The 15,985-nt window shown below is 43.2% G+C and overlaps 1 protein-coding gene across 5 annotated transcripts; it reads right to left on the bottom strand.

Moving 5' to 3' along the window:
• Positions 1-129: 129 nt before the first annotated feature.
• arhgap45b (Rho GTPase activating protein 45b) lies at positions 130-14,919 on the bottom strand. 5 transcript variants are annotated; one of them, XM_082525518.1, is made up of 24 exons: positions 14,359-14,919; positions 13,076-13,328; positions 12,249-12,431; positions 10,175-10,315; positions 9,944-10,028; positions 8,828-8,900; positions 8,531-8,618; positions 7,919-8,050; positions 7,332-7,393; positions 7,134-7,244; positions 6,945-7,025; positions 6,643-6,810; positions 5,884-6,021; positions 5,645-5,799; positions 5,027-5,151; positions 4,780-4,866; positions 4,572-4,673; positions 4,321-4,484; positions 2,370-2,558; positions 2,135-2,272; positions 1,767-2,038; positions 1,440-1,671; positions 1,023-1,128; positions 130-929 (listed from the first exon to the last, which is right to left on the bottom strand). In XM_082525518.1, the coding sequence occupies exons 1-24, from the start codon at positions 14,632-14,634 to the stop codon at positions 493-495; spliced, it is 3,798 nt and encodes a 1,265-aa protein (XP_082381644.1). In that variant the 5' UTR covers positions 14,635-14,919; the 3' UTR covers positions 130-492. The 5 variants fall into 5 exon arrangements, with proteins under 5 accessions (XP_082381644.1, XP_082381642.1, XP_082381643.1 ...); XM_082525516.1 differs by having other exon boundaries at positions 5,603-5,799; positions 14,359-14,918; XM_082525517.1 differs by having other exon boundaries at positions 5,603-5,799; positions 8,543-8,618; positions 14,359-14,918.
• Between the last annotated feature and the right edge of the window lie 1,066 nt (positions 14,920-15,985).

Raw genomic sequence — 15,985 nt, 5'->3', positions numbered from 1 at the left:
AATACATTAAAGACGACATATTCCTCACCACGTTCCCCATTCTAGGAAATAGGTTGCAACTGTGCTCATTTGGTTTAATTTCTCCGTCTTGGTAATTTGCACAAAATGCCAAAAATCAAAAACTACAAATTTAAAACAAGAACCTTTATTAAAACTGACATAAGACAAAAGGCAACATTTATAAGAATGTTTACATGTATTTCAATTTTAGAGCTGAAATAACCAGCAGTGGAATCTGCTTTCACGCGTCACATTCTGATGCAGCGTTCCCTTCCCCCAAAAAACAAACGCTTTAAAATACAAACAAATCAAATATCTTGAAACGCCAGTAATCCCAAGAGCAGCAAGCGTGCAGAGAGGGTTCACTGGCAGCAAAGATTAGTACAGTAACATACATCTACAGTTTAAAATTTAATTTGACCTATTTACACGGCAGACCGTTAGGCTTTCATTAACTTCAAATTTAAAGACGAACAGACACGATTGACAATATCAGACAAACTCTGGCTCGCTGTCTCGATTTCTCGTCAGTGGTAATTTCTTTCCACAGAGACGTGCCAGTGGAAGGCCCGACAGGCTCAGTGTGGGAGAGCACGGGTGGTAGTTGTTGTTATTGTTGGACTGATTCACGTTGAGCTCTGCCAGAGAAGCGCTCAGATCCTGCTCTTCTCCAGCACCTTCTTCTGGGGGCCCGCTGTCTGGCAGAGCGGGGGGTTCTTCTCCCTCTGGGTTTTCCTGATCCAGATCTTGTTCAGGCTCGATGTGGATTGCAGACTGACTGGACAGGTCCAAACTGTCCCTGTAGCTCAGCTGGTCATCGTCTATGCTCACGCTCTCCTGCTTCGTAAGGCTGTGGGAGTGCCTCTCGTCCAGCTCAGAGTCAGAGTCTGGGAGCTGCTCACTGGAGCCCAATGACCCCAAAGAGCTTCCTGAATGCAGATAAATAAGTGATAAATGTATATAACATTTTCAAGAGCAAATCATTTACTATAAAATTACACAACTTGGCCTTTAAAACTCACCACATCCCTCCTCTGTCTTGTCAACCTCAGGTTTAGTCTTCTCCTCTCTGCTCGCATCCTCTTCTGCGTCAACAGGGCTCACCATTTTGTCTTGTGTAACATTTTCCTGAAACCAGGAGGGAAAGTGTGAAAGCTTCACAACATGAATTTGTTTTCAGTCAACAGAAAAATGCAAATCTGGTGTCTCTATTAGCCAGACTGATTATGACCAGTTTTGGTATTGCTCGTTAATACCGGGCTGTTTGCAACCTTTAACTCTTTAGACTTTGTTAAAGCAGGTTTTCTGTTCCAATGCTTTAGAGTATGTGTAAAAACAGAGCAAATATTTTGTGCAGTAGTATTTAATTCCTAAAAATGTCTCACAAAAAGGCTCAGCAGTAAGTAAATACTAATGTGCACCGTGTGCTGGATTCCTACCTGCTGCGTGGAGGCAGCACGGGAGGTTTTGTGGGTCTGAGAAGTTTTGGATTGGAAGATGGAAGAGTAGAAGACTATGAAGGCCTCCACGATGCGAGCCTGATGGGGATAATCAACCAAAGAGGACAGGGATATCGTAGCCCCCGTTGGACGGGGCCGCATCAGAGAGGGCCCAAACACAATGCCAAGGTTGCTGGGGCTCATCTTGTTATCCTGTTCCAGCTCTGCGATCCTGGAATGAGAAAGATGGAGCAAGAAAGGATGGTGAGGTTAACAGAATCTTTGCTTTTTAATAAAAAATTAATATGACTTGTATGACTAACTCACCTTCGAAGGTGACGAACGATGTAGCGCAGTGTGGCGATGTTGGGTTTGGGCAGCTCCTTTAAAAGTTCCCTCAGACTGTCCACCAGGACCAGGACCTCTGGGTCCGTGTCTGGGCCCAGATCCACCAGCTCTGGCCCCCTGCTCACTGCCGGGTGAGTGCTGCTCGACTCTGAGTCCTCCCCCTCCGGTGTGTCTCCTTCATTATGCAGACTCTCCTTTGCCAAACCCATCAGCTTGTTGTACAGATGGAAAGGCATGATGGGCTCAGGCAGCTGGGGGTAAAGGAAAAACACCAAACATATGATGATTGACTTGAGCTTCAGGTTCAGTCTTTACTAGCTGCTACACATCAGTGTAACCTCAGTTACCTGTCTGAGGTAAAGCTTGAGCACGTTGCTTATGTCATGTGGTGAACACTGAGACAACTCGACCAGCTCTTTTCCATTCTCAAAGGCCTGACACAGTTTCTCCACACGGGTCTTCACTCCATTCACCCTGTAGATGCCCTGAAAAGAGGAGAAAGGAGATTTAAACCCAACGGTTCAAAGGCAAACAATCAGAAATCGACCACCCCTTCAAAACAGCATACGTGCTTTTTCTCACCTTCATCTTCAGTGCCCGTCTCTCGATCTCAGAGATGCACTTGGTGATGATGAAGGGAATACCGTCACTGGCACAGCTGGCTACCTGAGTGAAATCTCTGCCAAACAGCTGCAGACGGCCCTGCAGCTTCTTATGACCACACTGGATCGCCAGAGTTTCCAGACAGCGCTTGTGGCACGCCAGGAAACACTGAGAAAACAGTTAATATAATGATTATCATCTTAACCATCGTAGCCTGGGAACAGCTGTAACTTGTGACTAGGTAGAAAAACTTGTGACATCTAATTAGGAAGAACGTTAAAACCCCCCAAAAATGATTACAAAGGTGTAATGTGCAATTTCAATAGTGTAGGTAACATAAATAAACTATGCATAATACATAGTTTTACACATACAAAAAGTTTCTCCCACTGAAAACTCTACGTCTAGATGAACAGAATCAACTTTTTGGGAACCTATGTTCAATTTCACTGATAAAAAAAACTTTAACTACAGGTGTTTCACATTTGCAATGCAAAGTAAGGCTGCTTGTAGCAATCAACAGTATTCAAATGAGTATGGTTAATCTTGCTGTGAATCTCAATTATCAGCAAGTGACAGCCACATGACAGCCAGCTGAATGTTGTACATGTCTATATGTGTTTATAGTCAATCCACACACACACACACACACACACACACACACACACACACACACGTTCCATCCCTTAATTATTCCAACATCTGCACCATAAATATGCTATGTGCACTGTTATTGTCAGTAATGACTGTTGTCTACTCTGTTATATACACTTAGAACAAAGAAACAACCAGAGTCAAATTTCTTGTATGTGTACACATGCTTGGTTAATAAACGTGTGTGTACAAATTAAAAAAAAAAAAAAAAAAAAAAAAAAAAAAATCACCTGATGGAATAAAATTAGATAACACGGGCATTAATAAGGGGGTGACACAGTGGTATCACAATTGCCTTACTACATTTCCACTGTATTTATTATGCCCATTGGAAGGAAAACCCCCGATTCAATAGAAAAGATGGTGGGGGAAAAAAAAAAATGGTATAAAGATATGAAATTTGTCTGTCATTACATATTCCTGTTACAGTTGTTTGTTGTGGTTTTATTGTCTCTTTGTTTGCAGTTCTTGATATTTTCTTGGAACACTGGAAATTCCAGTTTCCTGTTCTAAAAACAGAAACTGTACCATCTGTTGTAATCAGAGTGACGTGTAGCTTCTTTCAACTAACTATATACACACACACACACACACACACACACACACACACACTTTTTAAAGTCTTTCTTCGGAAATTATTTTTTCTCCCCTCGTTTGCTTTGAGTCATGCTTTACACTTTATGCTACGTAGTTCCTTATTATTGCTATAAATATACAAGATTGTAACAGTTACAGTGACATCACCTTCTTGTTAATAAAGTCTTGTGATGGGCATTTTGAACTTTGCTAAATTTTCCAACCAGAAGGGACGAGCAAGGTGTGGACTGACAGCTGAGGGCCATTTTACGCACAGTTTTTTACACTTCCCCCTCCAACCATTAGAAACAATGCAATTTCCACATTGGCTTTACTTCTCAGGGAAGTCCATCCTTTACAGAAAGTCTGAGATGTTCATTTTTAGTGTTGATCATTACATACTGTAATTTACATGTATCCACACTGAACATATTTATCTAACCACTTATGCATTTTTCTCAGACCATTTGCTATTTTGTGGGGTTCAACATAAAAAGTTAATTTTAAGAATACAAAATATTTTACTTTGACATTTGCATATGCTCACTGAACACGCTGACTAATATCATTAAAATGTAGCATGCATCAGCAACACACTGAGCCGATCTAACCACAGCTGGAAGGCTTTCAGTGTTTCAGTGTGCAACTCGGAGCGTGAGCCTCAAAACATGTTAGCCTGGTGAAGTGATGAAGAACTCACTTCCTCGCATTCAGCTCCCTGGAAATAAACGTAGCTGTCACATTCGCGGCACTTGGAAGGAGTCCGAAGCTTCCTCAGTCGGTGGGTCAAGGCTGCTTTGGACAGGCCGATATTACGGAAAGGTCCGGTGGACACCACCACGTCTGGATCCATGCCGTTAATATCTGCACAGAATAACCCCCATCACACACTCCGCAAAATCCAAACTCAACCGATAGCCAGGTTTAACATGTACAATCTGGAAATCTTACTTTGAGTTTCAAATGAGGACACATTTCCATCTTTTTCATCTGCATCCTCATTGGACGACATCGTTCCAGTCGATGAAGTCCGAACAATCTTAGCGATGTCACCTAAAATAAGTGAGTTTGAGAGCGTTTATAATGCATACTGCCATCTCTGGAGCAGGGTTTTGGTACGGATTAGCGTGAAACTAACAGAAGACGTGTCTACACTTACTTGTGCTGGCAGTTGGAGAATCCAGGCCTCCATCTCCAACAACGCTGTCATCGCTCACTGTTGAGCCCCATGACTTATGCCCCTGTCCTGTGATAACAAAAGGGACAATAACATGAGCTAGTCACATTTTACATTGCCAATTCTGTTAACTACAGACATCAGGATAGTAACAGGTCACAAGTAATTGCGAGGAATTGTTAAGATTTGTGTAAAATCTTTAGCAGCGGCAGGCATCGGATGCACTTACTCTTGCGCTGGACTTCTGACTCTCGGCTGTCTCCAGCTGTCGTCTCCACACTGACGGCAGGACTGTCTGTTTGACTCGTTTGCATGTCTGTGTTGAAGCTGTCATTCCTCGGTCTGTGACCATGGCTGCAACAATTTGGGATTTTCAGATTGCAAATGCATTAAAAGTGGGTTTCTTTTATTCATATTTCGAGAGTCTAGTCCTACGCCTGGGTACAGGGTTGTGTGTAGCAGGTGTGATATGGCATTTTAGTACAAATTACAGCATCAGTGGTATAACACTGTATATAGAGTATTCTATTGTTGTATGTAGTCAATCAACTCCTAAAATAGTCTAACCCAGGTTATATTTGGGAAACAGAAACAACGTGGTTTTGATACATTGTGTCATGTCTGTGAAAATGTTTGGTTAAAGAGAGAATACATTTAGGAACGAGTAATCAGATATGAGTGGATCCTTGCTAAATTCTCTCTGCTGTAGGCATATGTGGCCCCCAAACTGTAACAACCCCCATCCTGAGCTGCATAGGAACGGTTTCATTGAGAAACTAATTGAGGATGCGCTTGAAGTTCTTACTGCGATGATGAGTTGGAGGGAGAGTAGGACTCAAACGCGTACTGGATGGTCGGCTGCTCTGGCAGCTGCAGGTCTCGCACGTGAGCGGCGTACTGCTGGCCGGGGTCGTACAGCTTGCTGCTCTCGCACAGAGTCTGGTAGTGCACAGGCAGGGCTACTGTCTGCATGTGCATGAGCTGGTAGTAGGAGATGGTCGCCTGGAAGTGAAAAGATTAGATGGTGAGCATTTGTAGCTTTTCTTCTTGGCGAGACGCGATGGCTTGTGTGGCCTTTGTTCTCACCGAGCGAATGGTCTGATCACTCTGTTTGATGATGTCCTGCAGCTGCCTCAGCACTGTGACCTTTGTGTGCTCAAGCTCCTGCTGCTGAGTGGCGGCGTCTGCTATACAAGTCTTGTAGGTGGCCTCCGCCTCATCTGCCTGTGCGCACACACACACACGCACACACACACACGCACACACGCGCACGCACACACACGCGCACACACACACGCGCACACACACACGCGCACACACACACGCGCACACACACACGCGCACACACACACACGCGCGCACACACACACACACACTTTCAGTTTACTTCTGCTTTTTCTTTGCTGTTTATATCTGTCAGATCATTTATCAGACAGAAAAGTGTTGATGAAACATTTCACACAGTGGCAAAAATCAGAAAGGGTAAGCTTAGTTATTCTTGAAGTGCAGGGTGCGGCCCCCTGGTGGGCAATGAAGGTACATAATTCTTCATTTTCTAACCTATTTTTTAAAATCATGAATTCATCCAGTAGTGGGAAAGATCTGAAAGTCCAGCAGTGGTTTTCACGAGCCCTATGTAAAGCTTAACTGTTCACTCAGCCTAAACTAGCAAGTATCAGATAAACTATTTCCTTCTTTGTGTCCTCACACAACATCTTTGGCTCATGTGACGGAGTTGTGACCAAAGATTTTCAGCTGATATAGGTCGTATGCAAAAAAAATTTAATCGTCTTTCTTCCTGCAGAGACAAAACAACATCAGCAAAACAAAGTTATTGAGAAGAACCTTGTTGCGAGCCTCTTCTTCCACTCGTTTCTTCTTCTCCACAGACTTCGCTGTGGATCCCCCTCCCTCCTCTTCAGCTCGGCAGGCTGCCGTTTTAGCCTTGTCGTACTCCTCGCAGCGTGCTATGTAGGCTTGCTTGGCCTTCCGCAGGTTTGCCTCACATTCCATCTAAACGAGGAGGAACGAAACAAAAAAGAAATAAAGAAATAGGTTTGTGGTATTTTCAGTTATTGCCTGATTTTCTTGTCACAGTAAAAGGATAAAACAGGGCTGTTGATTAATAAAAGATCATAAGGCCATACCAATTTTCTTTTAGCTCGAATCCAGTGTTCCTTGATCTCCTTACGTCTCTTTTCATGCTCCTGTTTACGCTGCATCAGAGGCTGCAGGATACACATTAAATATGAGAGGTGAGAAATTGCAAGTGACTAACCAAAAATGTGGTTTGTGCTTCATTTACTAGAATAGTAACCAATAACTCAGAAATGTACCTGAATGAAGGTTTGGTTGTGCAGGGTGTTGTTGGCCTGCTGCAGGCCCACACTCTGCTCCTGGTCCTGCTCCAGAGCCAGAGAGTAGATGGAGAAAAGAGGCATGTGGGGCTAGAGGAAGAGAGCAAGCAATAAGATGACGATCGTGAACTATAAAGAAATTACAGCTCTTTAGAGGTGAAAGTGAATGGAGCTTACATGTGTAATACTGTGTTTGGAAGACTGGTATAATCTCTGGAGGCCTTTGGAGAACTCGGTCTCTGGGGAAGACAAAACAAAAACAGAGACTATTAAAATTATGGTCAAAAGCACAACTTCTAGGACAACGTGCACTATAAAAATTTAATCACCCCAAAAAATTCACTATTTTTTTAATAAGATGGAATAAACTTGAATGGCCACTTGAAGCCGTCTTCAAAGATGCCTCAATCCTCATGGACTCCCGGGTTAAAACCCCCCAAATGTACATAAGAAATAACAATGTCTCCAGCCTGTAGTGGTTTTTTAAAACCAATTTCCTCCCATGTGACAGCTAAATGGGTGGATTTTCCCATACAAGTTTTAGTAAGCTCATCAGTTCACTGATAACTTGCTACGTTGTACTCTCATCTAAAAATGGTCACTTCTGACTCAAAAAACAAACAAACAAACAAACAAAAAAAACAACAACCCCAAAACATGTCAGTGATAAGAAGCTCAAGTCTAGTTTAGTGTCTGAAATCATAGTTGATAGTTGGTCTGACATTGTACAATCACTCTCACATAGTTTCGTCACTCCCACTAACCAAGTGAAGTTCTCTTTTCCACGTAGCACATCAGGTCCTTCATGTACTTGGAAATGGTTTTGGCGTAGAGCAGAGCAGAGTCCACCCCTCCCTCGCTGTGCTGTAGGATGACATCCACTTCCTCAGCTCTACCTACACATCAACACACCAACACAGGTCACTGTGCAGGAAACGCTTTGTCGATACGACAGAAAACAGGACGATTGTTTGCATCGGGTATGCGAGTGGATTTGATTTGGAAGCTTATTTTTAGTGTCTTCTGCTGTGGTCAGTACTTAAATCTGTAATTTCTCTCTGCTAAAAACTTCCCCTGTGACTGTGACTTTCCAACAAACTAACTGCGACAACATCCGAGCACTGCAGGATATTCATCAGCAGGGGGAGACCTACTACACATGAAATCTCTCACATGAACACAGGGATAACATTAAGATTACTACAGTGACGTTGGCGGTTTGAAAGTATGCACCGTCACATCAAAATACAGAAAATAGGAAAATATCCACTATAACGTTTACATATGGAGTCAAATGAGATGAATGGAAAGGAGGAGGTTACACTGTTATGCAAAGCAGCACCTGTGATTAACTGAAAGCAAAAGCTGTACGGCACCTTTATGCTTACCCATGTCCTGCAGGTCGCTCCTGTAATGTCCACCATCTCCTCCATGGCCAGAACCAGTGTACAAGTTCTCCATGGACTAAAACGGCATAAACACGAACCTTTACTCGCTAGAATTAGAGGATATTTTTCTTTTTTCCCCCCCCTTACACTCAGCAGAAATTTAGGTGTAGGTGTCATTTTGCGGGCAGTGACGTTTAATTTAATCAAGGAGCTTTTTGCATAACCACCACATTAAGTAACTTTTCTTTTTGGTTGGCACGTGTGAAATATAGGTGACAAACTCACTCTGCTCTTCTCTGTAGGCAGCAAGGAGAGCAACGTGCTGCTGTCCACCTCTCCCATCAGCAGTTCAGACACACTAAAGAGAAACACAGACTCCTTCACACAAACGTAAAATCTTTGTTGAATTGCAGAGAGAGAAAAAGCGTAAGATGGATTTCAAAAGAGAAAGCAGTAGAGAGGAAGAGGGCCAGGCCTTCTACGAAACCTCCACAGGTATACTGCAGATTGAAGGTGATAAGCAAGTTTCGTGACAGTTTTTGTTAGTCTACCAGCTTTCCTTCGCCGCCCCCCAAAATCATGTAATTTGGTAGCAGTCATTTTTATTTTCTTGCAACCATCCTATGTGCTGAAATGCAGGCCAAACAACAACACTAGATTTTTCCGTCTTTGCATTCATGTCAAAATCGAGTCATACAGAGGAAGGCTAGAGAAGAGAATGAGGAAACAGACTCATATGGCAGATTTCAACTGTCTCTGCCAGCTCACTTCCTCCTGAAGCTGTGTGACAGTTGTGTAAACCCTGAAATGGCACAGACAGGCATGCGATAAAATCCTGGTACGATACGCCACAATTATACTTCAGCTTTTAGTATTTTTCCTTTGCCATTAAAAAATATATATATATATTCATTTTACATTACTATTAGAAAAAAAATACAAAAAGTTACAGGAAAACAAAAGCAAATTTAAAGGCCAGTTCTTTTGATCTCAACTATTCTCAGGTAGCTCAAATCAACCGAGTGTTCCCACGATGTATTTTCTCTTTGGTCTGCAATCTGTTCATTTAGCAGGCAGGTAGTCAACAGCATTTTCTACTTTTGGTTTTGTGTCATACGGTAGAAGAAAACCCACTTCCTGTTTTCAGCTTTGTCTCATGCAAATGTGTCACCATCACTGCACTTCTCTCTCTCATTCCCAACAGCAGACTACTTTGTTCGTATTAATATCTACAATTACACACCACCTGAACTGCCTGTGTGTGAACAATAGCCTACTGGACACCACTAAGGCTTCACTGCCACTGAAATACATTCTTAGAAGCTACTGATAAGAAACAGAAGCAGCTTTTGACAGCGTTTTACTTTTATATATGAATAAAAAGCTGATTTAGATACTTACTTGCTACTAAAAGCGACAGCAATGGTTTCAATTGCCTTCTCAAAGTCCTTTTTATCAGCCTCGTTAGAGGACTCATAGTGGAAACCTGGAAAATCGTACATGTGTTCAGGTTTCAGTCATGGTCAAGAGTAGTTACAGAGTGATGTTGGGTTTTACCGTCATTGTACAACTCAGATTTACATCGAGATTTTCAAAGACATGCATCTAAAAAAAACAGAAGAGTCTGTCTACCTTTGACCTTGGATATGAGTTTGCCGGCAGCAGTGAGGATCTCGACGGTGTTGAGCAGAGGATAAGTGTTGATGACCTGGCGCAAAATCCGAAGCACCTCCCCTAAACACTCGTGGGCCACGGGCCGCTGACTCTCCTTACCTGGGTGAGATAGAGTCGTGGTAGGTGAAACAAGAACCAAGAGGAAAAACAGCGGAACAAGCTTCAAAAAAAGATCACGCTTGAGGTTTAGGATGTGTTGACTTGCCAACAATAAGCCATCTACTAAAATCGCTGCCAGCGCGTAGCAACTTGTCTCGTTCTCGATACAATATGTACGTGAACATTTTGCTGACTTTATTTTGGGCGATGCATTCTGCCAAACGCAGTTGCAATCATTGTGAAATTGCTGGTTTGTGGCACCACCTGAGATACAGTTTAAACAGAATCTCTGCTTCCTTTCCGCAAGAAACACTAAGAACTTGCTGATTTTAATCCTCACATAGCCAAGTCCGTGTTCATTAAAGAAATGTAGGTGCTTACAGGTGGAATTTTTAAAAATGTTTGGATGGAGCAAGGCTAGCAAGAAAACGAGTGCTATCGATACATTAGCTCTTCCCTGAAATAACATTGCTGAAAGTCTCCAAGTCTTTCTTCCCAGGGGAACAGCAGATGGAGACTGACAGTTGAAACACCAACCATAAGGACACTGATAATAGGCCAAGTGTCAGACAGGTCAGCTCCAGATAAACATTGTCAGCTTTAATGTCACTGGTGACACATTTCTAGCCTCCTTTCCTCCAGACACCGGTTTTGTCAACCCTTTAATGTTGCAACCTCGCATTCTTCCATCGAGTCATCTAATCACACTGGCTCGCTGGTGGAGGAGAGCAGAGGGCAGCTGGTCCATCACCCTCGTCTCGAAATGTGTGTCAGAGTATCAGATTAGCAGCAGCACACTACAAGAACAGAGTGACCTAAACACAGTGCCGGAGAGGATGTGGTCCCTTCTATTGTTTTGCAACACTACAAACCAACTGTGGTGTTCTGCAACATTTTTTTTCCCTGTGGCTCAAATGTTCTTTTTGAAGTTTCTGAGAACAGTTTTTAATGTCAAAAGAGGTTTTGCTTTAGATTAAGAGCACCTCAACGCCGCAATTGTATTTTTGATTCTGAAAGTGATCAGTGTCGCATCACTGCAACGCAGCCAGACTATCAGACGAGGAAGTGCGGACGAGGCCTTTCTGTCAGAGACAATCCATCATGGCTTCCTGTTTAGAAAGCTCTCTGTGGGTGGAGAACATGACAGAACAGAGCCAGATAACAGACAAGTGAGCTAAACTAGCCAAAACACGACAGAAACTAGAGAAGACAACACAGTTTGAGCATTCAGCAGGTGGACTTTCTTTGTTCTTTTTCAAACCCCTGTGATATGGCCCCTTTTTTTTAAAGCTTCACTGCATCGTGCACGTGGAGCACAAGAACATGTCTGCAGTAAACAAAAAACTGGTTTCCTGCTGGAGACAAGCGTGCGGTTGTCTTTGTGAGCGCGCTGCCTCCATTTGGAGAGAGGAAGCTCAGAGCCTCTTGTAAAGCTTGCTTGTGCAGAGATGCTCCGCCCATAACATACTCCTCCTCCTCCCCCCTTGCACACCGCGCACATGTGTCGCTGAACACGGCGGATGTACGATTGGATCCCTCATGTCCTCTCTGTGTAAGCTCTTGTCAAAATGGAGTGACACAAAAGGGAAGAGAGAGTGCAAACACTATTGTTGTTTCTCCAAAGCTACTGAATGGAGGGCGACTATTCAAAACCTTACATGGCTTCGTGTCAGCAGGAAAGTGTGTGTTGCCCCAACAGTGGGGAAAACAAGTGATATTTTTAATGTGCTCAGCTTTGAGGGACTCCCAGAGCGCTTTGTTCAAAACAAATCTAGACACAGCACGTTTCTGTAAGTCAGAGTTTGGCAGGGAAGACTGCAGCTGCTAACAAGACCAAACAAAAGCCTGTCTGACAGGATGTATTTGGAGGCTTCTCACGCAGGTTTGTGTTGGAGATGTACAAGACAAAGCTTAAACCTGTCACGGCTCTCACCCTCAGCCAGAACAACATCCTTCAGCTTCTCCACAGCCTCTGCAAAGCGTGCGACATCCCTCAGCAGGGCTGGGATGTCCTCCACCTCGATGGCTGCGCTCTCTGGACTGTCAGATGGAGTCGTCGGGGTTATAGCCCCTTTTCCCTGACCTCTAGTGAAAACCCACGACTGGAGCGGGAACCCTGAGGAGACACAGAAATATCACTCAACAAACACGCATTTAGTCTTCATGTGAGACTTTCAATTTTTACTGAATAATCTTCATGAATTATCACAAAAAAATAAAAATAAAAAATAAAAATAATAATAGAATGATTCAAGATTTTAGAGAATACAATCAAACTGTAATGAAATAAAAACAAAAAACAAAACGTGGGGATCTGTATCATTTGGTTTTCTGCAAATGTGCAACAGTTTCAAGCTTATATGCTCACTAGTGTGACATTAGAGGGGCCCTTCGCATCTACCCAAAACATTTGACTATTCCTTTCCATTAGAGCATTTTTTTTTGGCTTGTTCTTGGTCAGAAGTTGTAGAATGGCAATTTCTGGTCATGATTTTCCTTCTTACATTTAACAGTGTAAGAAATCTATTTAAAGAGCAATCATTAGTTAAAGAACTCCTCAGTTTCACAGTTTCTAGGCTTTGAAATCCAAGTCGATAATCTCAAACCTTTCAGCTTCACTCATATTAAATGTTTAAAAGGTGATAACGCCACATAAATGCTTCAGTTACAGATCATAAATGGTGTTTTGACCAGATTCTGTTTGTGATGGGCCACGCTCAGCAAGCAGGAGCAAGACTATAATTAAGTGATGGAGCAGACCTGCAGCGCTGGCGTGTCGGCTCAGTGCGGTCGGTCTCTTGAGAGTGGCCACAGGAGACGGGCAGCCCACCCCCTGCATCATTCCCAATTTATTGTGCTGAGTGCTCGGGGTGCCTGGGCAGGACGCGGAGGGATCCTGGAGCCCGGCGGAAGTTGGGGTAAGTGTTGAAGACGAGGAGGAGGAAGATGAGGGGGAACAAAAGAGTGTGATGTCGACTGCATCTCTGCGAGGCTGCTCCTGGAGAATGGAGAGCTGAGAGATGACAGGAAGACAGAGAAGGTCAAGACTGCAATGTAGCTCGTCCCTTTCAGCATTACGGCTAACAAGGTGACTTTTCTTTGCCTCTGGGGCCAGCAGCACTGTTGTTATTAGTAAACAATCATATGCAGACTTTCACAAGATCCTGTGCTGCGTTGTGCAATACTTCCTGACTCCAAGCTGTTAACGGGTGTGGCAAACTCAGCAGAAAGTCGAATAACTTTATACATCACCTACAAAAAAATAAAATAAACAAAAACACACAACTCACGGAGAAGTTTCTTTTTTTTTTTGGCCTGTTGGTACTCAACAGAAAACTTCAACTAAAGTCAGCGGCCTGTAGATTTAGGGCTCGACAAGTGCATCTCAACCAAGCAAAAGCAGCCTGAAAATTTTAAATACTTTACAGGAAACCAAAAAAAAAGCATCAGTGCATATTTTCTGTTCAGAGACTTGTGTGTACACGACAAACGTACCTGTTTCAGCCATACGTTGTGCTTGTTGGGCAGTATGTCCAGTCTGTCCTTGCCTTTCGACTCGGCTTTTTTAACTCTCTGACTTGTAGAATAAGGGTTGTAACTATTTTTGCCACCACGTTTCAGCATGCTCCTTGCCCTCTAGACTTTTGTCCTCATTCTAATCACAAATTCTCAAAACGCATTCACTCACTTGCTCACTCACACACGCAAAAACCCCACAGGAGACATACTTCCTATGCGCCACATAACCAGATATGAGTCAGCTTACAGTCAGGTACCCATCTCAGCACTCAGCACTGTGACACTGCATTATAATGACTGGTTTCAGCTAGAGGACAGTTTTCACACCCCTGATCGCACCAGCTACAGCAGCAGAAAAGATTCCCCCCCAAAAAAGACTAAAAACTTACAGAGCCTCACACAAACACACACAAACAAAAGCACCCCTGGTAATGAGCCCTCTCAGAAACTTGTCCACTCCAGATGATGGTCATCTGACACACACACAGTTAAACATCAGAAACCAGAAGTGATGCGCTACTCACAGACGGGGCGCTGCTCTGTGGCCCAGGGCTTCCTGCTCGACTCTTCTTCGAGATAGACGGTGTCTTGATTAGTTCCCGTTTTTTCCTGAACATCTTCAGGGTGCCTTTGCCGTCCATCCCGACTTCTTTAAGCTTCACGTACAGCCCCCCCACCCACCCCCCGACTCGCCACTTGGGTGCTCTGCCGCTCGAGCTCAGCGGGAGCTGGGTGCCATCCAGGTCGAGTTTGAGCCACGATAACTGTCTGTCTGTCTTCCTCCTCCTGGTGTCACTCATCGAGCCGCGCAGGCTCACTGACAGAGAAACTCACCGCAAACCGTCAGTGCGCACCCGGCATCCGCTGTGCGCGCGCGTTTCAGTTTCCTCGGGGGGGGGAGGAGGAGGAAAGACGCACGGATGACTTTGTTATCCACCGAGCTTCGCGAGGATTAATTCAGGTTGAGGTGCACGCGGGGAAATGCGGTCCCGACGGCGTCTCTCCTGGTGAAGTCAGAAGCAGCGAACACAAGCAACAACTTGTTGCCTCGTTCACAGCAGCAATCAGTCCATCCTGACACACGTGTGTTCCCAACATCTGAAACGACGCTTTTGACGGTAACCTTCCGCCCCTCTGTGCACCTGCTCGGGCCACAGAATTAAAACCCCGAGGTGTACATGCGCCCCGAAACCGCTTTAGACCGAGGTTTGTTTAATTTTTTCATTATCAGAAGGAAAGCGGAGAAATTATTAAACTACATCTGATAATAATGTTAAATGAATTGTATGGAAGCAAAATAGATCCCAAGTAACATCAATTCATAGCATTTGATCACAGCAAGTACCGAATCTGTATCAGTTCATGTTTTATTTCAATAGAGTTGAGTCGACGCGGTTTGAGATCCACTATATGAAGTTAAAGTCATACAAAAACAAGATTAATTCAGACTCCCGCATTTTAAGAAGAGGATCCCGCTAAACTAATCTAAATTTACTTTCTGGGAATTTCAAAAAGGGGAAAAATGAAACCGTGTCAACAATAACTATCTAGAAAATTCAAATTATTTTTGTATTTGTTCTGTTTAATTGACATTCCTTTTGCTTCCACAGTTACTTTTTGCAGATGTGTGAATCTGCATGTCCACCTCTTGTACAAGCATATTAATACTAATCACCGATGAGTGACACAAATATCACAGCACATTCATGTGTTTGTACATTAAAGGCAATTAAAACCGTTTCAATAACAATATGGACCCCTAACCACAGAACCTTTATTTATTTAAGAAGTCAAACCAGCGGGTAGCTCTGCATGTTTTGTGCTGGATGCACTTCCTGGTACAATCCTTCGTTTACAGTAAACACCAGTATATTAAAGGTTACTAAAAAAGGAATGCCAAAGATTGAAGTTTGGGAGAAAATATCTCAGTTTTAATTTTTAGATGCTAATATTACCAAATAGATTTTTTTTAAATTTATTATATATTTAAAAAAAAAAAAAAAAGCAACAACAACAAAGTGAATCCGGGTCCTTTGACGCCTCTGACAGTCAGTGGTAACTTAAATAGTGTGCCAATCTTTTACTTTTACTATCCAGTGAATGTCCATAGTAACACATGTAATATTCACAGTTTCACTTATGTTAATATGA

The sequence above is a fragment of the Aulonocara stuartgranti genome, assembly GCF_965226115.1.
Source record: "Aulonocara stuartgranti genome assembly, chromosome: 23".
Taxonomy (NCBI): domain Eukaryota; kingdom Metazoa; phylum Chordata; class Actinopteri; order Cichliformes; family Cichlidae; genus Aulonocara; species Aulonocara stuartgranti.
This window is presented reverse-complemented; position numbering and strand designations above follow the sequence as displayed.